This window comes from Leuciscus leuciscus, assembly GCF_965113295.1.
Source record: "Leuciscus leuciscus genome assembly, chromosome: 17".
Classification (NCBI taxonomy): domain Eukaryota; kingdom Metazoa; phylum Chordata; class Actinopteri; order Cypriniformes; family Leuciscidae; genus Leuciscus; species Leuciscus leuciscus.
The window spans coordinates 566,820-591,798 of NC_138741.1; the positions used below are offsets into that span (position 1 = coordinate 566,820).

The window sequence follows — 24,979 nt, forward strand, 5'->3', positions numbered from 1 at the left end:
CTTCTGGCTTTGTGTTCAGCTGAATTACGCAGACATGCTGAAGCGTGTGGAGCCCCTGAGGAACGAGCTGCAGAAGCTGGAGGATGACGCCACGGACAACAAGACCAAGGCGGAGGAGGTGGAGCAGATGATCCGGGATCTGGAGGCTAGCATCGCGCGCTACAAGGAGGAGTACGCCGTGCTAATCTCAGAAGCGCAGGCCATCAAAGCCGATCTGGCCGCCGTGGAGGCGAAGGTGCGACTGATGACACACTTCACTGCGTCTTTAAAATGAGAAGAATACATAAAACATGCTATCAAATCAATTTAAGAAGAATATATGAAGTGACACGAACAAAATAATCGCATAAAAGCAACACCTAAAAAATCTCTTTCTCGTGTGTGTGTGTGTGTGTGTGTGTGTGTGTGTGTGTAGGTGAACCGCAGCACAGCGCTGCTGAAGAGTTTATCAGCTGAACGGGAGCGCTGGGAAAAGACCAGCGAGACCTTTAAGAACCAGATGTCCACTATCGCGGGCGACTGCCTGCTCTCCGCTGCGTTCGTGGCGTACGCCGGCTACTTCGACCAGCAGATGAGGCAGAACCTGTTCACCACCTGGTCCCATCACCTCCAGCAGGCCAACGTTCAGGTACTGACCTCACCAGACGCTTCCGTATGGAAGTGAAATAATCACATGTTTTTTAAACAAAAAAGCTTGAATTGCACTAATTGAAAATATGCATTGCATTATCAGTGCTTACATTTTAATGGATTGTATTTTTAGGGCTTGCACTTTTATGGGCTGAAATGCAACATGGTTGTATATTCAAGCTGTGAATATTTCAATTCAAAACATTTCGCTCAAGTTTTCATTATTTAAAATTCAATAATCCATATTCACTTTTCAGATTTCACTTCCAAAATATTCATTCTGTTTAAATACAACCTATAATATTCGACAGGCACATTCTGGTCCATTTTATTTCGCTTTACAAATTCAGTGGTTCAAATTCTACAGAAAATTAAACATTTCACACCCGGAAAAACAACTTCAGGAATAGTAGTAGATTAGCGATTGATGATCTCCATCTGCTGTTAGCCGGTGTGGTGAAGACTAGAGCATCAGGCAGAGAAACTCATCACTCACAAAAACTGATTTACAGAAATGTAGTAAGCGGTGAGTATTTGTGATTATTATCAGGAGGAGGACGAACAGCAGATGGAGATTAGGAATCTGTGCTCTACTGCTTTTCTTGCAGTTCCCGGTTCTTTAACCCTGTGATGATCTTCTGTGTAGTTCTCTAACCTGTGATCTTCTCCTGATCTGTAGTTCCGCACAGACATCGCCAGGACGGAGTATCTGTCTAACGCTGACGAGAGGCTGCGCTGGCAGGCTAACTCTCTGCCGGCGGACGACCTGTGCACGGAGAACGCCATCATGCTGAAGAGGTTCAACCGGTGAGCAGCAACACTTCAGACTCATGCACACACACACACACACTCTCCAGGATCACACGAGAGTTTAGGAGGAGAAGATTTTTTTTCTTAAAATCCTTTATCCCTGAACATGGGATTTATTCGCATAAAAAAACTTTACACTTTGCAAGAAATTGAAATAAATCCTGGCTAAGGTCAAAATGTCTGAAAAACTTAATTAGAATTTTGCTATTATTTAAGAAAGAAATTCTAATTATTTTCTAATTACAAAGGCAATGCTTCATATTGGAGGATAAAGGTACTGTATAGTGTCCTGTGTCCACAAGAGGGCGTAAGAGGGCGCAGTAAGCAAATATAAACCAAATCAAGCATCGCATCTTTTATTGAATTTTTTCACATTAGCAACGTAGCCGCACCTGCTGTACTGGATAAGCTAACACACCGCATCAGTGACGTCATCATGTCTCGTGCGCCTCTCGACACACCAAACACTCTGGTGCATAGCTTTTACATGCAAATGTGCAGGTTTTTTTTATTTATTTTTTTATATAAAATGGTTTATCATAAATGTATCGCCATTAAAAGCTGGCATGGCATTAAAACCAAACAAACAGCGGTTAGCTGGGTCATTGACGGACTCTGACGCGTGTCCCGTTCCGCAGGTATCCGCTGATCATCGACCCGTCGGGTCAGGCCACAGAGTTCATCATGAACGAGTACAAGGACCGGAAGATCACGCGCACCAGCTTTCTGGATGATGCCTTCAGGAAGAATCTGGAGAGCGCTCTGCGTTTCGGCAACCCTCTGCTGGTGCAGGTACAGACACACTCTCACACTCACTCTCTCACTCTCTCACACACACACACACAACCCTCTGCTGGTGCAGGTACAGACACACTCTCACACTCACTCTCTCACTCTCTCACACACACACAACCCTCTGCTGGTGCAGGTACAGACACACTCTCACACTCACTCTCTCACTCTCTCACACACACACACACACACAACCCTCTGCTGGTGCAGGTACAGACACACTCTCACACTCACTCTCTCACACACACACACACACACACACACAACCCTCTGCTGGTGCAGGTACAGACACACTCTCACACTCACTCTCTCACTCTCTCACACACACACACACACACAACCCTCTGCTGGTGCAGGTACAGACACACTCTCACACTCACTCTCTCACACACACACACACACAACCCTCTGCTGGTGCAGGTACAGACACACTCTCACACTCACTCTCTCACACACACACACACAACCCTCTGCTGGTGCAGGTACAGACACACTCTCACACTCACTCTCTCACTCTCTCACACACACACACACACACACACACACACACAACCCTCTGCTGGTGCAGGTACAGACACACTCTCACACTCACTCTCTCACTCTCTCTCTCACACACACACACACAACCCTCTGCTGGTGCAGGTACAGACACACTCTCACACTCACTCTCTCACTCTCTCTCTCTCACACACACACACACACACACACACACACACACACACACACACACACACACACACACACACACACACAACCCTCTGCTGGTACAGGTACAGACACACTCTCACACACACACACACACACACACACACACACACACACACACACACACACACACACACACACACACACTCACTCACTCACTCACTCACTCACTCACTCACTCACTCACTCACTCACTCACTCACTCACTCACTCACTCACTCACTCACTCACTCACTCACTCACTCACTCACTCACTCTCTCACTCTCTCACACACACACACACACACACAACCCTCTGCTGGTGCAGGTACAGACACACTCTCACACACACACACACACACACACACACACACACACACACACACACAACCCTCTGCTGGTGCAGGTACAGACACACTCTCACACACACACACACACACACACACACACACACACACACACACACACACACACACAACCCTCTGCTGGTGCAGGTACACACTCACTCACTCACTCACTCACTCTCTCTCTCACACACACACACACACACACACACACACACACACACACACACACACACAACCCTCTGCTGGTGCAGGTACAGACACACTCTCACACACACACTCACTCTCTCACACACACACACACACACACACACACACACACACACACACACAACCCTCTGCTGGTGCAGGTACAGACACACTCTCACACACACACACTCTCACTCTCTCTCTCTCACACACTCTCACACACACACACACTCTCACTCTCTCTCTCACACACTCTCACACACACACTCACTCACTCACTCACTCACTCTCTCTCTCTCTCTCTCTCTCTCTCTCTCTCTCTCTCTCTCTCTCTCTCTCTCTCTCTCACACACTCACACACACACACACACACACACACACACACACACACACACACACACACAACCCTCTGCTGGTGCAGGTACAGACACACTCACTCACTCACTTGACTCACTTCGTTTTATTTTTATATTTATCTGTTTACCTTTTTTTGAAATTTGAAAGATAATAAAGATATTGTTTGATAAGTGAGATCTCTGATTGTAGTCCTTGAAAACCAAAATAAGTAGAGCTTAAAGTCCTGGAACTTCATGTTACAGTTTCTGTTGGAACCCTGACCCCCATCTGTCTTCTCTCTCGTGTGTGTGTGTGTATGTGTGTGTCAGGACGTGGAGAGCTATGACCCGATCCTGAACCCAGTGCTGAACAGAGAGGTCCGGCGCACCGGTGGCCGAGTGCTCATCACTCTCGGGGATCAGGACATCGATCTGTCCCCGTCCTTCGTCATCTTCCTGTCCACACGAGACCCAACGGTACGGCAGCTCCTGTGGGAATGCTAGAAAGGTCTTTGGTTTATGTAGATCACAGAGCGCTGTTTAAAGGCATATCACAGAGCGCTGTTAAAGGCATGTGACAGAACGCATCTTCGCCAGCTAACACACACTCTGCTGATTGGCAGTGCTGGGACGATCTCCCGATCGAGACGTCACGATACTCCGGTGCCGATGCGACATGTATTGTGATTCGATATTGCAATGTATTATTTTTTTACACTAGACCATCGGGATAAGCGCAATCATACACTCACACAGACTGTACATGATGCATAAGATGACTCATATTTACAAGAACAATTCATCACATCTTTCTGAGTTTTATTTCAGAAGCATCACAATGAATAGAATCGCTCGTTAGATGGCTGGATGTCTTCCTCCCAGCGCTACTGTTGTGTTTCTTCTGACTTTTTAATGCCTATGATTTTTTTTAATCATTAAATTCATCATTAATTATTTAATCATAGCACAGTTATTTTTCTGATTAGTTGCACATCATGACACAACGCTTGAATTGTGATGTCTCTGCAGGTTGAGTTCCCTCCTGACCTTTGCTCTCGCGTGACCTTTGTGAACTTCACGGTGACCCGCAGCAGCCTCCAGAGCCAGTGCCTGAACGAGGTCCTGAAGGCCGAGCGACCCGACGTGGACGAGAAGCGCTCTGACCTGCTGAAGCTCCAGGGTGAGTGAGGATGATGAGGATGAAGGAGAACGCTGAGGTCCACTCGTGATGAACGTGCTGAAGTGTTAAAGGTGCAGTCTGTAGGAACGACAGCTAGTGGCGGGAATGGGTACTGCAGTCCAAATGTAAAATATGGGAGATCGTGGTGTCCCCCTCAGACTCGATTTGAGGACACACAACAGGAACGAGCACAATTGACAATGAAAATTGGCAACGTGAAGTATCGCAAAGATCAAAAACAGACGTTCCAACACAGAAACGCACATTTCAGAGTAAAGGAACTGGCTGTGGTGTTTCAGAGGAGCGAGTGTGAGGGTCAGAGGAGCGAGTGTGAGGGTCAGAGGAGCGAGTGTGAGGGTCAGAGGAGCGAGTGTTGGGGTCAGAGAAGCGAGTGTGAGGGTCAGAGAAGCGAGTGTTAGGGTCAGAGGAGCGAGTGTGAGGGTCAGAGGAGCGAGTGTGAGGGTCAGAGGAGCGAGTGTGAGGGTCAGAGGAGCGAGTGTTGGGGTCAGAGAAGCGAGTGTGAGGGTCAGAGGAGCGAGTGTGAGGCTCAGAGGAGCGAGTGTGAGGGTCAGAGGAGCGAGTGTGAGGGTCAGAGGAGCGAGTGTGAGGGTCAGAGGAGCGAGTGTGAGGGTCAGAGGAGCGAGTGTGAGGGTCAGAGGAGCGAGTGTGAGGGTCAGAGGAGCGAGTGTTGGGGTCAGAGAAGCGAGTGTGAGGGTCAGAGGAGCGAGTGTGAGGGTCAGAGGAGCGAGTGTGAGGGTCAGAGGAGCGAGTGTTGGGGTCAGAGAAGCGAGTGTGAGGGTCAGAGGAGCGAGTGTGAGGGTCAGAGGAGCGAGCGAGTGTGAGGCTCAGAGGAGCGAGCGAGTGTGAGGCTCAGAGGAGCGAGCGAGTGGCTCAGAGGAGCGAGTGTGAGGCTCAGAGGAGCGAGTGTGAGGCTCAGAGGAGCGAGTGTGAGGGTCAGAGGAGCGAGTGTGAGGGTCAGAGGAGCGAGTGTGAGGGTCAGAGGAGCGAGTGTGAGGGTCAGAGGAGCGAGTGTGAGGCTCAGAGGAGCGAGTGTGAGGCTCAGAGGAGCGAGTGTGAGGCTCAGAGGAGCGAGTGTGAGGGTCAGAGAAGCGAGTGTTAGGCTCAGAGGAGCGAGTGTGAGGGTCAGAGGAGCGAGTGTGAGGCTCAGAGGAGCGAGTGTGAGGCTCAGAGGAGCGAGTGTGAGGCTCAGAGGAGCGAGTGTTAGGGTCAGAGAAGCGAGTGTGAGGGTCAGAGAAGCGAGTGTTAGGCTCAGAGGAGCGAGTGTGAGGGTCAGAGGAGCGAGTGTGAGGGTCAGAGGAGCGAGTGTGAGGGTCAGAGGAGCGAGTGTGAGGCTCAGAGGAGCGAGTGTGAGGGTCAGAGGAGCGAGTGTGAGGGTCAGAGGAGCGAGTGTGAGGGTCAGAGGAGCGAGTGTGAGGGTCAGAGGAGCGAGTGTTGGGGTCAGAGAAGCGAGTGTGAGGGTCAGAGGAGCGAGTGTGAGGGTCAGAGGCAGAGGTGGGTAGAGTACCCAAAAACTGTACTCAAGTAAAAGTACAAGTACTTATAGAAATATTTACTCAAAGTAAAAGTAAAAGTAATAATCTTAATAGTTACTTGAGTAAGAGTAAAAGTATCCAATGAAAAAACTACTCAAGTAGCGAGTAACTTACTTCGGATCATATAGGCCTCTATTTTATATATATATATATATCACTGATTCTTGAGAGTCAGGACAAAACACGTTTTAAATGATTATTTTTTTAAATACACACTATATCAATTAGAGTTATATGTTTCTGCAGAGAAAGGTCTTAGCTATTTAACCATGTAAAGGAACAGGTTCTAAATAAAAACACATTTTTAACAAATAAACATGTTTCCCTTCAGAACTGGATTTGTGTCAACTCCGTCAGACACACTAAAAAGTATACAATTTTAATTCTTCAAATCCAACAAGAATCTAAAGTTCTGAAGTATATTGTAATAGTGTTTAGTTACTCTGATATGTAAAAAAAATACAATATATAAACTTAAGTTGTGATTTCACACTATTCTGAAAACTCAGATTTCTAAATATTTGCATTTTCAAACTGATTTTAATTTCAATATTGTAAAAACAAATTCCTTAAATAAATAAAACATAAGAGGATGTAGATCAGATGGTCCTTTATTACAAAAACAACATAAACTGAAGGAAGAATATTTTTTTTCCCCAAAAAATTAACAAAAACATACAAACATCCAACGCTTTTGACGAAGATCTGACGGTGTTGACGGAAAAACTGACAGTGTTGACGGAAAATGTTTGAATGTTTTACCTCAGATTTGTGAAGTGTTCACCTGTTTGTCATGATATGTTCTGACAATAAAGAGTAGTTTAAAACCACAATTAACGCTCTGTTTTCTACAACTTTCACTTAGGAGCAAAAATCTGCCTTTAAACTTGAAAGACATTTATCGTGATAATTATCGATATCGACTGATATAAAAAAAAGATCGTGATAATTTTTTTTTGGCCATATCGCCCAGCCCTACACTGGCTTCTCATTTCTCTATCTCTGTCTCTACATATATAAATATATATATATTAAAGTGCTGGCAAAGTTACACGTTACACAATTATAAGTAGACCACTGCCTGCCCATTATCTACAAGTCAGATACGTATGGTTAAATAATGTAATGCATGCTATGTATGTGCATTTATGTGTAAATAAAACCCTGAAATAACAGTTTAACCCTTCACTATATTCACAAATAATATTATATTCGCACATTAAGAGGTTATTGGTGGATTTGTCAACTCCGTCAGCTTACAGGTCAACTCCGTCAGACATAGAACCTGACGGAGTTGACGTAAGGGCATGTATTTTCCTGCCAAAACATGTATTGTACACTGCAGCTAGGTAGTTTATCCTCAGTTGCTAGCTGTCCCAATAACCTCACTAAAATGCTTAAATTCAATCCACTATGGTTTAAAAAAAGTATCTTAACGGAAAGATGGTATTGACATGGTGCAGCTGTGACCATAGGAATATTGACATTGTTTGTCTAAAATATAAAAAAATGTACCAGAGCATGTGTGGTAGTGCTGCATTCACCACAGGCAGGGAGATGAAAAGGGGTCCTCAGGGATATAGCTGACCATGCTATTTCCTGATTTAAAGAGCTTTATGAAAAAATCTGACGGAGTTGACAGAAACTGAGGACACAACTTTAATAGGCAGATTTTTATGGAAAATATTGTTTGATGTTCACTCCATGCATTGTTTTTTATATTTATACCCCTTATTTTTTATTTGATATATATGTTTTCATAATTGTAGAGCTTTTTAAAAGTTTTTTGGGATGGTTAATATTGTGACCTCTTGCTGAGGACAAGTGCAATAACATGGACCTTCTAACCACAGACCATACATTTAAACAAATTTTCCTCAAAAAGATAAAAAGGGTTATTCTAAAAATCAGATAGGTATATAGAATTCCTTTAGATTTAACTTTGTAAGTATGTCAATCATGATGAATTTCTTAATTTTTGCTATAAATTAGACTTTTCTATGTGGGACATGTTTTGTCCCGACTCTCAAGAATCAGTGATATATATATATATATATATATATATATATATATATATATATATAGGCTACAGTATATATATATATGAAGACTTCAGATGCAAAAGCCTCTGAGTGCCATCTGAAACTTTCTTCTAAAACAAAGTTCGTACGCCACTGCGCAACAAACACACAAACTACCGCAGGATGGCGGGTGTTCATAAACTGTGAACAATGGTAGCTTATTTAATGTAGAAATTAATGTATTATGTCCAAAAAACGGGTAATGTCATCCTTTCTAGTAGTGCTATCATGGCATAATAATCTGTTTGGTTGTAAAATGTATTACCTGAGTTAAATGAAATCGAATGTATCGTCCTGTGGAATCATTCATTCACAGACAGCTTACGAAGATGTTCAACTAATAAAGATCTTCATCGCTGGCAAATATATGATGCATTTGAAGATTTGCTCTCACTTGACTGTACTGTAGGTCCACGGCCACTTCATCCAACGCTCTTGATGTCCTTAAATCTTCCTGTTACGACTCCGAGTCGAGTGTGAATTGCAATCGCTTCAGACGATTCAGTGCGTGCAGGAACTGAACAGAATCAGGAACTGAATCATTCAAACTGATTCGCGAACCGATTTAGACAGATCTACCAACTTGTTTGATGAAGTCTTTGAACAGAATCGACTCAAAAGAGTGATTCATTTGTGAATTGAGCATCGCTCAAGCCCAGAAAAAAAAGATACATCACGCTTGGAATAAACTACGCATTTAACAACACATTGCATTAAAATAAAGTAACGAGAAGGACGTCGCCCAACGTAACGAAGTAAAAGTACAGTTTTTTCATTAGAAATGTACTCGAGTAAAAGTAATAAGTACCCACATTCAAATCTACTCTTAAAAGTACGATTTTTCCCAAAAAATACTCAAGTAAATGTAACGAAGTAAATGTACTTCGTTACTACCCACCTCTGGTCAGAGGAGCGAGTGTGAGGGTCAGAGGAGCGAGTGTGAGGGTCAGAGGAGCGAGTGTGAGGGTCAGAGGAGCGAGTGTGAGGGTCAGAGGAGCGAGTGTGAGGGTCAGAGGAGCGAGTGTGAGGGTCAGAGGAGCGAGTGTGAGGGTCAGAGGAGCGAGTGTGAGGGTCAGAGGAGCGAGTGTGAGGGTCAGAGGAGCGAGTGTGAGGGTCAGAGGAGCGAGTGTGAGGCTCAGAGGAGCGAGTGTGAGGGTCAGAGGAGCGAGTGTGAGGGTCAGAGGAGCGAGTGTGAGGGTCAGAGGAGCGAGTGTGAGGCTCAGAGGAGCGAGTGTGAGGCTCAGAGGAGCGAGTGTGAGGCTCAGAGGAGCGAGTGTGAGGCTCAGAGGAGCGAGTGTGAGGCTCAGAGGAGCGAGTGTGAGGCTCAGAGGAGCGAGTGTGAGGCTCAGAGGAGCGAGTGTGAGGCTCAGAGGAGCGAGTGTGAGGCTCAGAGGAGCGAGTGTTGGGGTCAGAGAAGCGAGAGTGAGGGTCAGAGAAGCGAGTGTGACCTAAGCATGTTTCCTCTATATCTGCAGACATGATGTTGTTATGCTTCAGTCGAGTGTGAAAGTAACGTGGTTGTGTTGGATCCGCTCAGGCGAGTTCCAGCTGCGTCTGCGTCAGCTGGAGAAGTCTCTCCTGCAGGCCCTGAACGAGGTCAAGGGTCGTATCCTGGACGACGACACCATCATCACGACCCTGGAGAACCTGAAGAAGGAGGCGGCGGAGGTGACGAGGAAGGTGGAGGAGACCGACATCGTGATGCAGGAGGTGGAGTCGGTGTCGCAGCAGTACCTGTCCCTGGCCTCAGCCTGTAGTAGCATCTACTTCACCATGGAGGCCCTCAACCAGGTGTGTGTGTGTGTGTGTGTGTGTGTGTGTCCCTGGCCTCGGCCTGCAGCAGCATCTACTGCCCCATGGAGGCCCTCAACCAGGTGTGTGTGTGTGTGTGTCACTCTTCATCAGTGTTGGGGAAAGTTACTATACAATATTGCGTTACTCCCTTAAAACTTAAATAACTAATTGTGTTACTTAGTTACTTTTTTAGAAAAGTAAAGCATTACGTTACTTTTGCGTCACTTCTTCTCACCTGGGCTGGGAATTGTTTTGTTTTTATAGCAAAAAAGTTATATTTTTGGGCAGATGTAAAGACCCTTTCAGACCAGAATTGAAATGATAATCCTCAGGCTGAAGGAAATGCTAATTCACGTGTAGAAAGTTTAGTACTTCACCAATAATAAACAAAAAATCTTTTCAATCATTCATTTTTGTTCATGGTGAAACTGAATTATCGAAGGTCAGCACCAAATACACTGGTCAATAAAGTGAGATTAAATGCATAAAAATGCATTTTATTTAATATATTTAATTATTGTAGGTTTGCGTATTATTCTGATTTTGCATTTCACTGATTTTATTTATTTTGAAGAATAATGAATTTTTTTGTGCAAGTGAGAGTAAAGATTGTGAGATTGCACGCGTAAAATTTTAAAAGTAACTGTTACTTTACTAGTTACTTGGAAAAGTAATCTGATTACATAACTCGAGTTACTTTGAGTTCCCCCAGCGCCGCTCCTCATGCCGGATCTGTCTCTCGCCCCACAGATGCACTTCCTCTACCAGTACTCACTGCACTTCTTCCTGGACATCTACCACACCGTGCTATACGAGAACTCAAACCTGAAGAGTGTGAGCGACCACACGCAGCGTCTGACGCACATCACCAAAGACCTGTTCCAGGTGAGTCCCAGAACTCCCAGAGACACACACATGCCAGTGTGAAACCAGGAAAACACACTTCAGCTCTTCTTTTTCTGCTGAACTTCAATAAACGTGAATTTGATAAAATGTTAGTGGTAACATTTACTATACGGTTCATTAGTTAACATTAGTTAACTACCTTAGTTAACATGAACTAAAAATGATCAATGTGTCATTATTAATCATAAATAATATTAATTTCAACATTTACTAATACATTATTAAAATCAAAGGTTGTATTTGTTAACATTTGTTAATGCACTGTGAACTAACATGAACAAAGATTAATAAATACTGTAATAAATGTATTGCTCATTGTTAGTTCATGTTAGTTAATACATTAGCTAATGTTAACTAATGAACCTTATTGTAAAGTTTTACCATGTTTGTTTTTATTATATTGTATAAATGTTTAATTAGTATCTGCCATGTAATAATGCTGACAGGGCAATACACTTAAATACAGCAACAATGAACACATGAAGCTGCTCAAAGATCCACAGATGACGTGTATAACATCAGACTGGTGCTGCTCATGCTCGTCTTTGCTGTGAGAAGGGCCTTTATTCAGGACATGATTGAGTGTGTGGTGTTTCCTCTGCAGGGCGCGTTTAACCGAGTGGCTCGAGGGATGCTGCATCAGGACCACATTACGTTCGCTGTGCTGCTCGCCCGCATCAACCTGAAGGGCCTGACCAGGTACTGACCATTAACCCTCTGGTGTCAATCACGGGTGTCTCTGGTGTCAATCAATCTCACTTCTTGAGATTCTGTTTTCCATGTTTGAGTCACTGATCAACGTTCATATGTGAATAAAAGCTAGCCTGGAAATCCAGACCTAAATCTGAAAGATGAATGGTCTGGCATCGACTAATGAAACTCGGCCAGCTCGAGGGGCGGCACCAAGCATGCATTTGAAAATCTCACTGCACGCAATTGGATAACACTACGACCAATCACAACAAGCCCCATACGCTCAGCTGCCAGCGGAGCTAACTGGTAGATTAGACTCTTACCGTATCCGGTCGGCAAAACAGCAAAAACACCCTTCTTGCAAAGGAAGGATTCGAGCGGCGTCTTCTGTTCCTGTTTTAGAAGCCAAGTCTAACTCGTTCATTGTAGCGGCCAAAGCCGTTTCAAACAACTGGTGTTCATCCAGAGCCATCTTACAATGTTTACTAATGACTTTGACGTCACAGCGCTGTCGTCATCCTGCCTCTGGCCCGCCTATATCAGATAACCTGATGTGATTGGTGCAACTCAGATAGAGGAGCATATTTAATGAGCATCGTTACTCGACTAAGATTATTTTATTTTATCAAAGGGTTTATTTTAACGTGCAAAGTGCAAACAGCAGCATACAGAACAGATCAACAAAAGAAACTGGATTCATTTTAAATTTTCACACACCTGCAGCATTTCTGACAGTGAGAGAAAAACAATAAAATAATACAAATAAAAAACAAATAAAAAACAAAATAGGCCTACACTAAATTTTTTTTTTTTTACTTAAATAATTAACAAATTCAAGATGCCAAAAACCGGCAATTTTTTTCCGTTAGACTAAGATTTTTCGTTAAATAAAAATAGCAGCCCTACCTCAACACCTAATTTTTATTTAAAAAAAGCAACATATCAACGTGATGTGGGGTCAGTCTGGAGCGCAGCCTGTTGACAGTTAGGCCCCATCCACACTCAAAATGACATATAAACATATTTTCCTATTCTATTTTGCCTGGAAACGCTTCCAACACGCTTGCGTGTCACATGAAAAATTGGCGTCGGTTCTATTTCTAGCATGCACGCGTTTTCTGCGTGAGCCGCGCCTGAGACGCGGCAGTTTCTTACTGTAAGAATTAACTGTTCCAGCGGGTGGAGTTTACTGGTACTGAATATTACCCGTGTATACTCCATGACTGATGACACCCAATCATAGAGCCGAGCGTGAGCCTCTGCGTCATCGTTTCTAAAGTCCTCCGTTTTGACCCGTCTTCACTAAACGCCCTCTGGAGATTCAAAACGCAAAACGGGGTCGACAGCGTTTCTAAACTTCTCCGTTTTAGGTCTTCGTTTTTGCCGTTTTAGTCTGGACGGGAGGTGCAAACGTAGCAAAAGGTCACCGTTTCTAAACGAAAACGCAGTAGTGTGGATGGGGCCAAGACCCGCGGCAGAAAACACCCTCTCCGATGGGACAGATGTCCCAGGAATACACAGGTAACGTCTCGCTAGAGACGTGAGTGGTTGCGCATGTCGACGCGCTCCGTGAGTTAATAAATATAAGCTATATAGTATTTTATTCTTAAACCATGCAGCAAACTAAAAAAAAAGAAGCTTGAAAAAAAAACTTTTTAAACCGTTTAACTGATAGTATTAATCGGTCAAAATTTTTACTTTCGGTTAATGGTTAAACGGTCAATATGAGCATCCCTAATTCAATCTGTTCATCATATAAAGCGATGGTGTGAATTAAACGGCTCCATTCGTATGGTATTTTATCATCACTGAAAGGGGTCATCGATGCCCATTTTCCACAAGTTTATGATTCTTTAGGGTGTTCATGTAAAGTTTGTAACATACTTTACCTCCTCTCAAGAACAGCTGTTCACAGAGAGCATTCAGTGCATGTCTCTTTAGATCAGGGGTGGGGAACGTCCGGCCCCCGGGCCGTAACCGGCCCGCAAAACAGTTTGATGCGGCCCGCGAGTCAATTCCTCCCCAAAAAAAAAAAAAAAAACTTCAGAAACAAAAATCTCAGCAATTACTTTTCCTGTGATAGAAAACACAAAATAGGCAAAGTGGCAAGCAGCACGAGTCCACGAGCCATGAGAGCAGGGCGAGGCCAGTAGCGCGAGAGTTAATGAGTCACCTGAGCGCCGCACCGGTTTCAAGTTTCTCACGGATGAGCTTCGGAGGCGCGCGCGCCGTACCGGTTTCAAGTTTCTCACTGATCAGCTTCGGGGCGCATAAAAGGATCGGAACGAAGACAGCGGAGGACCAGGCATGGACTGTCACTTTACTGTGTGTGCGTGTGTTGCGTGTGCGTGGTAGTCGTCCACGAGGGGCTGCTGCTTTTACTTTCGTTTTGTCATTTGCGTATTAAAGTGGAATGAGTGGCCGACTAAAAGTGGCCGACAGCAAGTAGAATGTGTGGTCGACTAAAAAAATTCTTTTAACTATAAGCAACCCAATTTGTCTAGATCTGTATTATTTCCTTAACATTTTAACATTATTACAATGTATTCCTATTTAACTCTGATATGTAGCCTATATATATATATATATATATATATATATATAAGGTCCTCGAGTCGAATGTGTTCGAATATTTCACCAGCATCAGCCTTTTCACAGTTTGTATCACTCCGCCTGTCTGTGTTTGCGCAACTTGCATCATTAAGCCAGTAGGTGGTGACAAGTGACTGTCTTTATGAGTGAACAATTGAAATTTAATTGAACTGATTTAATAGTGCCAAAAACATTGATTAACTCAAGAAAGAAACAAGTTGCTGAAACCAATCTTTAATGCTAAAAAGTTTACATCTATGCAAAATAATCCTTGAAAGATTTCTCATTTAAGGCCATTCCTGTTTGGAATATGTGATTGTGTATTGTCAACAATAAGCAGAAACATTTTGCATTTCCATTTTGTAGTGTGGATCATTCATTTCAACATTTATCCTCATTCTCATGTTTAAGAATCTGTTATCTTGACAAATAATTTATGCTACTGCCCACTGACATGCTTTTAAAGCTATTGTTATAAAAAAATGTTGGCCGTCAAACACCTTAAAATGCACATATGTAGGTCCGAGAAATCAAAATTTTCTCGGGGGAGCATGCCCCTGAACCCCCCTAACTACCTCACATTTGAATGTGTGTGTCTGTGTGGTAATATGGGCTGGTGTGACAACAGTGCCAGGACTGAATTTTTTAACCAGTCTGCCCCCCTGCATATAGGCCTAAAATATACATTATTCTCTGTATCGAATCATGTTATCTTGTTACCCACCCCCAGCCCCTGATGTTTCGGGCTCAGCCCCCGATGTTTTTAAAACCTAGAAACGCCCCTGCTCATTACAATGGCCCTTAAAGAATGTTAAAAAATTGTAAATGGCCCTTGATAGGAAAAAGGTTCCCCACCCTTGCTTTAGATGAATAAACAAGAAGTTAATATTAAGTGACTTACATTTTAAAAATCATTTAATCTTATTGGAAAAGATGATACTGCTGCAAACTGACCAGCTTATAGAATATGAAGAATATCACAAATGTTAGGAGTCAGCTGTCCACGGCCCTAACCCTAACCCTAGCCCTAACCCTAGCCCTGCACAGGAACCTACACAATAAAAGCACTCAGCTAAATATCGTCTAATTATCATTATTGATAAAATCCCAGAAAATATCGAGATATAATTTCTTTTGGTCAATATCGCACACCCCTAGTTTGAGTAGACTTTTAATGGAGGGACAGAAATCATCTCATCCAGACGCACTTTAGTCACAGACTCTGAGCCTGAGGTTCAGGGAAGGTCTGAGTGGTTATCCAGCGACACATGAAGGGCTGATGTCTCTCCCGCTCTCTGTGCTCGTGTCTCCCAGCGAACCCTCGTACGACGCAGAGTTCCAGCACTTCTTGCGCGGGAAGGAGATCGTGTTGAGCGGGGCGAGTGTGCCGAAGGTGAAGGGTCTGAGCGGAGAGCAGGCTGAAGCCATGGTGCGCCTCAGCCGAGTGCCGGCCTTCAAAGACCTGGTATCCACCGTCCAGGCGGATGAGGTGAGCCACTCTACACCTGTGCTTCTGACCCCTCTCTGATCCCCTGACCCCTCTCTGATCCCCTGACCCCTCTCTGATCCCCTGACCCCTCTCTGATCCCCTGACCCCACTCTGATCCCCTGACCCCACTCTGATCCCCTGACCCCTCTCTGATCCCCTGACCCCTCTCTGATCACCTGACCCCTCTCTGATCACCTGACCCCTCTCTGATCAATCTCTGACCCCTCTCTGACCACCTGACCCCTCTCTGATCACCTGACCCCTCTCTGACCCCCTGACCCCTCTCTGACCCCCTGACCCTTCTCTGACCCCCTGACCCCTCTCTGATCAATCTCTAACCCCTTCTGTGTTCTAGCAATTCTTCATGTGGCTGGAGAGTAACTCACCTGAGCTGTCGGTGCCGTACCTGTGGAGTGAAGAGAAGGCGTCCAGTGAGTGACTGACACATTTAATATTCAGCAATATTATTGATCTCCTGCACTGACAGCATTATATGAGAACTGAACTGAGCTGGACGATGACATCACGGTTTCCTCCAGAGTGGCTGTATATACACTCACCGAAAGGATTATTAGGAACACCATACTAATACTGTGTTTGACCCCCTTTCGCCTTCAGAACTGCCTTAATTCTACGTGGCATTGATTCAACAAGGTGCTGAAAGCATTCTTTAGAAATGTCTGCCCATATTGATAGGATAGCATCTTGCAGTTGATGGAGATTTGTGGGATGCACATCCAGGGCACGAAGCTCCCGTTCCACCACATCCCAAAGATGCTCTATTGGGTTGAGATCTGGTGACTGTGGGGGCCATTTTAGTACAGTGAACTCATTGTCATGTTCAAGAAACCAATTTGAAATGATTCGAGCTTTGTGACATGGTGCATTATCCTGCTGGAAGTAGCCATCAGAGGATGGGTACATGGTGGTCATAAAGGGATGGACATGGTCAGAAATAGGGATGTCCCGATATCACTTTTTCACTTCCGATACGATACCGATGCCGCAGCTTTGGCTATTTGCCGATACCGATATCAATCCGATATTTTTATTTTATTTTATTCTTGAACTAAAACTACTAATAATAAAATATATGGAAGCACTTTGCTCAATTAGCCACATAAAAACATCTCACTCAAATGGAGAACAAATACTTCTCCAGTATAGTCCACAACAACAGTTGATAATGAAAGACTGCCACCCTTTATTCAAAAGACCTTGAGATATGTTTGGTAACCTGAATGAATTTAAAATTTATTTGCTATATTTCTGATCAATATATTTGTTTCCTTAAAATTTTTATTAACTTTAACTTTATTCTCATCTGAATTATAAATAATTTATTTCTGTATAAAATAATACTAGTACTTTTAAAAACACATTTGATTTTCTTTTTTATTCAATGTAGAATGTGTAACTTAAAAACAAACAGATTAGTGCTCTGTTTTAGGACAAGAAATGAAAACCAATGCAATATGATGAATGTCCAAAAGATTAGATAATTTTTGCTTTTAAACAGTGTGTGTGTGTGATTTTGGTTGGGTGACAGTTACAGTTTGACAAGAGTTTACAGTTTGACAAAAGCACAATGTTGTGTTTTACACAAATAAGTAGGCTTAAAACACTTTTTGCAGTTTTAATGATGTCCTGTATGAAAATGACGGAGTATGTTTCCACTGTTCGATCGCGCCCGTGCCTCTCTCTCTCTGACACACACACACACACACACACACACACACACTAGCATTGCAATCTTGACATCGCAGCCTGTTCATTTTGCTGCGTTCACACCAAACGTGAATAGAGCGACAAATTCGCGTCTATCGCGTCTAGTTCGATGCTTGAACAGTTTCCATTCGCGCGTCCAAAGCGAATAGGACGCGCCACGCGCGTATAATGATAAAGTGAGCGTTTGAAGCAATATAGACGCGCGTTCAGAGCTAAGGCGGGGCTACAGATTAGGTGTCCCTAAAGAACCCGCGTATCTAACAGTAACGATATTTCCGTATTACATTAATGTGCACGCGAGTTTTATTTATTTTTATATGGTGTATTCTCTGTGTAAATCCATGCACCGAACGTACGTTCCGTACGAATACGTACCGTTCCACCCCTAATGGGTATCGGATCTTTTTTTTTCTCCCCTCCGATATCCGATCTAGCGTTTTGGGCCAGTATCGGCACAATACCGATGCCGTGGATCGGATCGGGACATCCCTAGTCAGAAACAATGCTCAGGTAGGCCGTGGCATTTAAACGATGCCCAATTGGCACTAAGGGGCCTAAAGTGTGCCAAGAAAACATCCCCCACACCATTACACCACCACCACCAGCCTGCACAGTGGTAACAAGGCATAATGGATCCATGTTCTCATTCTGTTTACGCCAAATTCTGACTCTACCATCTGAATGTCTCAACAGAAATCGAGACTCATCAGACCAGGCAACATTTTTCCAGTCTTCAACTGTCCAATTTTGGTGAGCTCGTGCAAATGTAGCCTCTTTTTCCTATTTGTAGTGGAGATGAGTGGTACCCGGTGGGGTCTTCTGCCTCAAGGTTGTGCGTGTTGTGGCTTCACAAATGCTTTGCTGCATACCTCGGTTGTAACGAGTGGTTATTTCAGTCAAAGTTGCTCTTCTATCAGCTTGAATCAGTTGGCCCATTCTCCTCTGACCTCTAGCATCAACAAGGCATTTTCGCCCACAGGACTGCCGCATACTGGATGTTTTTCCCTTTTCACACCATTCTTTGTAAACCCTAGAAATGGTTGTGCGTGAAAATCCCAGTAACTGAGCAGATTGTGAAATACTGCCATGCCACGCTCAAAATTGCTTAAATCACCTTTCTTTCCCATTCTGACATTCAGTTTGGAGTTCAGGAGATTGTCTTGACCAGGACCACACCCCTAAATGCATTGAAGCAACTGCCATGTGATTGGTTGATTAGATAATTGCATTAATGAGAAATTGAACAGGTGTTCCTAATAATCCTTTAGGTGAGTGTATAAATGAACAAAGTTTTGACGAAAAAAACTGACCCATCACTGAACTCCCTTAATCTGGACTGAGATGCTCTTCTCTTCTGGAAACAAACTTTGCATTATTGTCCTGTTATCTCAGTAAAGCTGCTGTGAAACAGTCAGTTTTGTAAAAAGCTCTGTATAAATAAAGCTGACTTGACCTGACGTTCTGTGAGCGCCTGCAGAAGTGACGTGTGTGTGTGTGTGTCCTCAGCTGTGATTGGTCAGGCCGTTCACCAGCTGCTGCTGATCCAGGCGTTCAGACCCGATCGTCTGCTGGCCATGTCACACATCTTTGTGTCCAGAATCCTGGGAGAAAACTTCATGGCCATCATCGATCAGCCGCTGGACCTGGCCAACATCGTGGACAGCGAGGTAAGAGGCGTGTGTGTGAGAGACGTGAGCAGCTCCTGCTTCAGTGCTCGTGTGTGTGTGTGTGTGTGTGTGTGTGTGTGTGTGTGTGTGTGTGTGTGTGAGTGAGACGCGAGCTGCCCCTGCTTCTGTGCTCGTGTGTGTGTGAGAGAGAGAGACGTGAGCTGCTCCTGCTTCAGTGCTTGTGTGTGTGTGCAGGTGAAGCCGGGGACGCCGGTGCTGATGTGTTCTGTGCCTGGGTACGATGCTAGTGGTCTAGTGAGGGATCTCGCCGCCGAGCAGAACAAACACATCACCTCCATCTCCATCGGTGAGACCTCACAAACACACACATGTAGATATAACACACACATACACATGTAGATATAACACACACACGTAGATATAACACACACATACACATGTAGATATAACACACTGGATTCAACGGTGGAAGCTTGTTTCTGCCAGGGAATACACAATGTAAAAGGTAATTGTGGCTTTTTATCTCAGAATGGCATGATATAAAGTCACAATTGCTTGTTATAAAGTGACAATTGTGAGAAATAAACTCAAAATTCGGACTTTCTCAGAATTGCATGATATGGAAAGTTAGCAAACGTAAGCTGAACTCTTGTGTGTGCGTCTCCAGGTTCTGCTGAAGGGTTCAATAAGGCGGACCGAGACATCAACACAGCGGTGAAGTCGGGCAGGTGAGAGAGCGTCCGACCAGCACACACTCCTCCGGCGCTCACGAGCTGCTCTCACGTGTGTGTTTGTGTTTCAGGTGGGTGATGCTGGAGAATGTGCATCTGGCTCCTGGTTGGCTGATGCAGCTGGAGAAGAAACTCCACTCCATGCAACCGCACTCCAGTTTCCGGCTCTTCCTCACCATGGAGATCAACCCGAAGGTCCCGCATCACTTCCTGTGCTCAGTCTGTGTCACATGTCATGAATGCCTCATCTGATGATTGATGTTCTCCCTCAGGTGCCGGTGAACCTGCTGCGTGCCGGGCGCATCTTCGTGTTCGAGCCTCCTCCGGGTATGAAGGCCAACATGCTGCGCACCTTCAGCAATATTCCTGTGGCGCGCATGTGTAAGGTGAGTCAGCAGAAACACATCTGATCTGATCTCTCTGTGGGATCTGTTATATCTTACTCCTAAACCTGACTAAACCTCAAACTCACTGGCAGTAAATGTGGGAATTTTCCAGAACATACTCAGTAAACCCACATATAGGTGTTTAACAGCTGATTTAATGTCTGAAACTGTTACTGGCACTTCTTGTGTTTATTTCCTCTTTAATATGTTTTTCTCATCCGTAAGTTGCTTTGGATAAAAGCATCTGCTAAATTAGTAAACGTTGTTATTATTATTATTATTATTATTATTATTAAGTAGGACACCTAATGTAAGGTGTGCTGGAATGTGGGGTTAGAAATAAAATAAAGATATGCATGTTGTGTTTCTGCTCATCTCTGCTGTCAGTGTGTGTGTCACCGTGAGCTTCAGCATCGTGTCGATTGTTGTCACATGTTCATCATGTTGTTCTTCTCTCAGTCCCCGAACGAGCGAGCGCGCCTGTACTTCCTCCTGGCCTGGTTCCACGCCGTCATCCAGGAGCGGCTCCGTTACGCTCCGCTCGGCTGGTCCAAGAAATACGAGTTCGGAGAGTCGGACCTGCGCTCCGCCTGTGACACCATCGACACCTGGCTGGATGATACGGCGAAGGTGAGAGAGTGTGTGTGTGTGTGTGTGTGTGTAACACCTGTCGCTCTCCTCAGTGTGTGTGTGCGTGTGCGTGTGTGTGTGTGTGTGTGTGTGTGTAACGCCTGTCGCTCTCCTCAGTGTGTGTAACACCTGTCGCTTTCCTCAGTGTGTGTGTGTAACACCTGTCGCTCTCCTCAGTGTGTGTGTGTGTGTAACACCTGTCGCTCTCCTCAGTGTGTGTGTGTGTGTGTGTGTGTGTGTAACACCTGTTGCTCTCCTCAGGGTGTGTGTGTGTGTGTGTGTGTGTGTGTGTGTGTAACACCTGTCGCTCTCCTCAGGGTGTGTGTGTGTGTAACACCTGTCGCTCTCCTCAGGGTGGGTGTGTGTGTGTGTGTGTAACGCCTGTCGCTCTCCTCAGTGTGTGTGTGTGTGTGTAACACCTGTCGCTCTCCTCAGTGTGTGTGTGTGTGTGTGTGTAACACCTGTCGCTCTCCTCAGTGTGTGTGTGTAACGCCTGTCGCTCTCCTCAGTGTGTGTAACACCTGTCACTCTCCTCAGTGTGTGTGTGTGTGTGTGTGTGTGTGTGTGTGTGTGTGTGTGTAACACCTGTCGCTCTCTTCAGTGTGTGTGTGTGTGTGTGTGAGAGAGTGTGTAACACCTGTCGCTCTCCTCAGTGTGTGTAACACCTGTCGCTCTCCTCAGTGTGTGTAACACCTGTCGCTCTCCTCAGTGTGTGTGTGTGTAACACCTGTCGCGCTCCTCAGCGTGTGTGCAACACCTGTCGCTCTCCTCAGCGTGTGTGTAACACCTGTCGCTCTCCTCAGCGTGTGTGTAACACCTGTAGCTCTCCTCAGCGTGTGTGTAACACCTCTCCTCAGCGTGTGTGTAACACCTGTCGCTCTCCTCAGCGTGTGTGTGTAACACCTGTCGCTCTCCTCAGCGTGTGTGTAACACCTGTCGCTCTCCTCAGCGTGTGTGTAACACCTGTCGCTCTCCTCAGCGTGTGTGTAACACCTGTCGCTCTCCTCAGGGTGTGTAACACCTGTCGCTCTCCTCAGTGTGTGTGTGTGTGTGTGTGTGTGTGTGTGTGTATAACACCTGTCGCGCTCCTCAGGGCGTGTGCAACACCTGTCGCTCTCCTCAGCGTGTGTGTAACACCTGTCGCTCTCCTCAGCGTGTGTGTAACACCTCTCCTCAGCGTGTGTGTAACACCTGTCGCTCTCCTCAGGGTGTGTGTGTGTGTGTAACGCCTGTCGCTCTCCTCAGTGTGTGTGTAACACCTGTCGCTCTCCTCAGTGTGTGTGTGTGTGTGTGTGTCAAGTATATTTGTATAGCGCTTTTCACAATACAGATTGTATCAAAGCAGCTTCACAGTATTAAATTAAAATAATACAACAAGGTTTGTTTCAAGTGGAATTTATTGATTGATAAAATAAAATTAAATATCCCCAAAATATCCCAAACTGAGCAAGCCAAAGGCAACAGTGGCAAGGGACCGAAAAACTCCATCAAGTGACCTAATGGAGAAAAAAAAAACCTTGGGAGAACCCAGGCTCAGTCGGGGGCCAGTTCTCCTCTGGCATTTATGAACTAGAGACCGGATTGTAGTTTGAACTGTAAGATTAAAAATATTATATGAATGCCTGGCTGAAGAGATGCGACTTTAATCTAGTTTTAAACTGGGAGAGCGAGTCTGAGCAACGAACAGTATCAGGAAGACTATTCCAGAGTTTTGGAGCCAAATGTGAAAATGCTCTCCCTCCTTTGGTGGTTCTGGATATCCTAGGTATGACCAAAAGCCTTGAATTTAGTGATCTTAAAGAGCGCGATGGCTTATAGGGCGATAGGAGATCCGTTAAATAGACTGGAGCTAAGCCGTTTAGGGCTTTATAAGTCAGTAGCAATATCTTATAATTAATACGGAGCTTTATAGGTAACCAATGCAGTGATGATAAAATCGGTGTTATATGATCATATTTTCTTGATCTCGTAAGAACTCTAGCGGCGGCATTTTGGACTAACTGTAGCTTGTTTATTGAGGATGCAGGACAACCAGCTAATAAAGCATTACAGTAATCCAGTCTCGAGGTCATGAATGTATGAACTAACTTTTCTGCATCAGAAACTGATAGCATATTACGTAGCTTAGCAATGTTTCTAAGGTGGAAAAAGGCTGTTTTTGTAACATATGAAATATGATTTTCAAAAGACAGGTTGCAATCGAGTATAACACCCAGGTCTTTTACTGTAGAGGATAAAGTAACAGGACATCCTAAGATGTTAAAGTTGTATTGTGCGAGGTTTTGTGGGGCGGTTTTTTGAACCGATAAGTATTACCTCTGTCTTGTCTGGATTTAATAAAAGAAAATTACGCGTCATCCAATCTTTTATATCTTTAACACAGTCAATTTGGAAAATTTAGCGTTTTCATCCGGCCGTGATGAAATGTATATTTGAGTGTCATCAGCATAACAATGGAAACTAATTCCATGTTTCCTTATAATATTTCCAAGTGGCATCATATATATTGAGAATAACAGAGGGCCTAACACAGATCCCTGCGGCACTCCATAGTTTACTGGAGTTATGATCGATTTTTCTCCATTTAAATAGACAAAATGGTAGCAGTCAGATAGGTATGATTTGAACCAGCTTTATGCTTGTCCTTGAACACCAGTATAATTTTGTAGTCGATCTAAGAGTATTGTGTGATCTATAGTATCGAACGCAGCACTAAGATCAAGTAAAACTAGTATTGAGATACAGCCTTGGTCAGAAGCTAAAAGTAAATCATTTGTGATTTTAACAAGTGCAGTTTCAGTGCTATGATGCGGTCTGAATCCAGACTGAAACTTTTCATAGATATCATTTTGTTGCAAGAAAGAGCCCAGTTGAGCGGACACCACTTTTTCTAATATTTTAGACATAAATGGAAAATTTGAAATGGGTCTATAATTTGCTAGATTATTATGATCTAATTGTGGTTTCTTAATGAGAGGTTTTATAACTGCCAGTTTAAATGTTCTTGGAACATGACCTAAAGATAAAGACTCTTCCACTACAGGTAACACTTCTTTCAGTAGTTTAGTTGGTATAGGATCTAATAAACATGTTGTTGTTTTAGATGAAGTGATAAGTTTATTTAACTCTTTTTGTTCTATAGTTGTAAAGCACTGTAATTGTTCTTGCGGGGTGATAATTGAAGCTGAATTATAAGGCGCAATTGAAGATTGAACGTTTACAATTGTGGTTCTGATGCTTTCTATTTTCTCAGTGAAGAAGTTCATGAAATCATTACTACTGAACTGTAACGGGATATTTTGTTCGGGTGACGTCTGTTTATTTGTTAGTCTAGCCACGGTATTAAATAAAAACCTTGGATTGTTTTGGTTGTTTTCTATTAGTTTGCGGAGGTGCTCAGCCCTGGCCGCTTTTAGGGCCTTTTTATAACGTGACATACTGTCTTTCCACGCGATTCTAAAGACCTCTAAATTAGTTTGTTTCCATTTACGCTCTAAAATACGGGTTTCTTTCTTTAAAACATGCATAGTATTGTTGTACCATGGTGCTTTAATTTTCTCTCTGACCTTTTTTAATTTAATAGGTGCAACCACATTCAATGTTCTAGAGAGAATGGTGCTCATAGTGCTAGTTAGTTCTTCTAGTTCATCTGTTTGTTTGGGTTCAGGCAGCATCTGAGACAGATTAGATAAGCAATTTGAGAAATTATCTATGGTGGATGGGAGGATTGTTCTGCCTGGTTGATAACACGGCGCCGCATGACATATTACAGCAGTACGTAATATGCAAGTTACCATGTAGTGA

General features: G+C 44.1%; 1 protein-coding gene across 2 annotated transcripts in view; it reads left to right on the forward strand.

Moving 5' to 3' along the window:
- dync1h1 (dynein, cytoplasmic 1, heavy chain 1) overlaps positions 1 to 24,979 on the forward strand; it is a 116,402-nt gene that overhangs the window by 77,275 nt on the left and 14,148 nt on the right. For both annotated transcript variants that reach the window (XM_082142419.1, XM_082142420.1), the window contains exons 54-70: positions 20 to 235; positions 416 to 628; positions 1,310 to 1,437; positions 2,079 to 2,232; positions 4,115 to 4,261; positions 4,814 to 4,964; positions 10,136 to 10,389; positions 11,143 to 11,277; positions 11,903 to 11,997; positions 15,898 to 16,072; positions 16,428 to 16,503; positions 19,307 to 19,467; positions 19,663 to 19,774; positions 20,096 to 20,156; positions 20,231 to 20,354; positions 20,432 to 20,545; positions 21,005 to 21,175. In XM_082142419.1, coding sequence (XP_081998545.1) covers positions 20 to 235; positions 416 to 628; positions 1,310 to 1,437; positions 2,079 to 2,232; positions 4,115 to 4,261; positions 4,814 to 4,964; positions 10,136 to 10,389; positions 11,143 to 11,277; positions 11,903 to 11,997; positions 15,898 to 16,072; positions 16,428 to 16,503; positions 19,307 to 19,467; positions 19,663 to 19,774; positions 20,096 to 20,156; positions 20,231 to 20,354; positions 20,432 to 20,545; positions 21,005 to 21,175 — 2,487 coding nt within the window. The remainder of the gene's footprint in view (positions 1 to 19; positions 236 to 415; positions 629 to 1,309; positions 1,438 to 2,078; positions 2,233 to 4,114; positions 4,262 to 4,813; positions 4,965 to 10,135; positions 10,390 to 11,142; positions 11,278 to 11,902; positions 11,998 to 15,897; positions 16,073 to 16,427; positions 16,504 to 19,306; positions 19,468 to 19,662; positions 19,775 to 20,095; positions 20,157 to 20,230; positions 20,355 to 20,431; positions 20,546 to 21,004; positions 21,176 to 24,979) is intronic.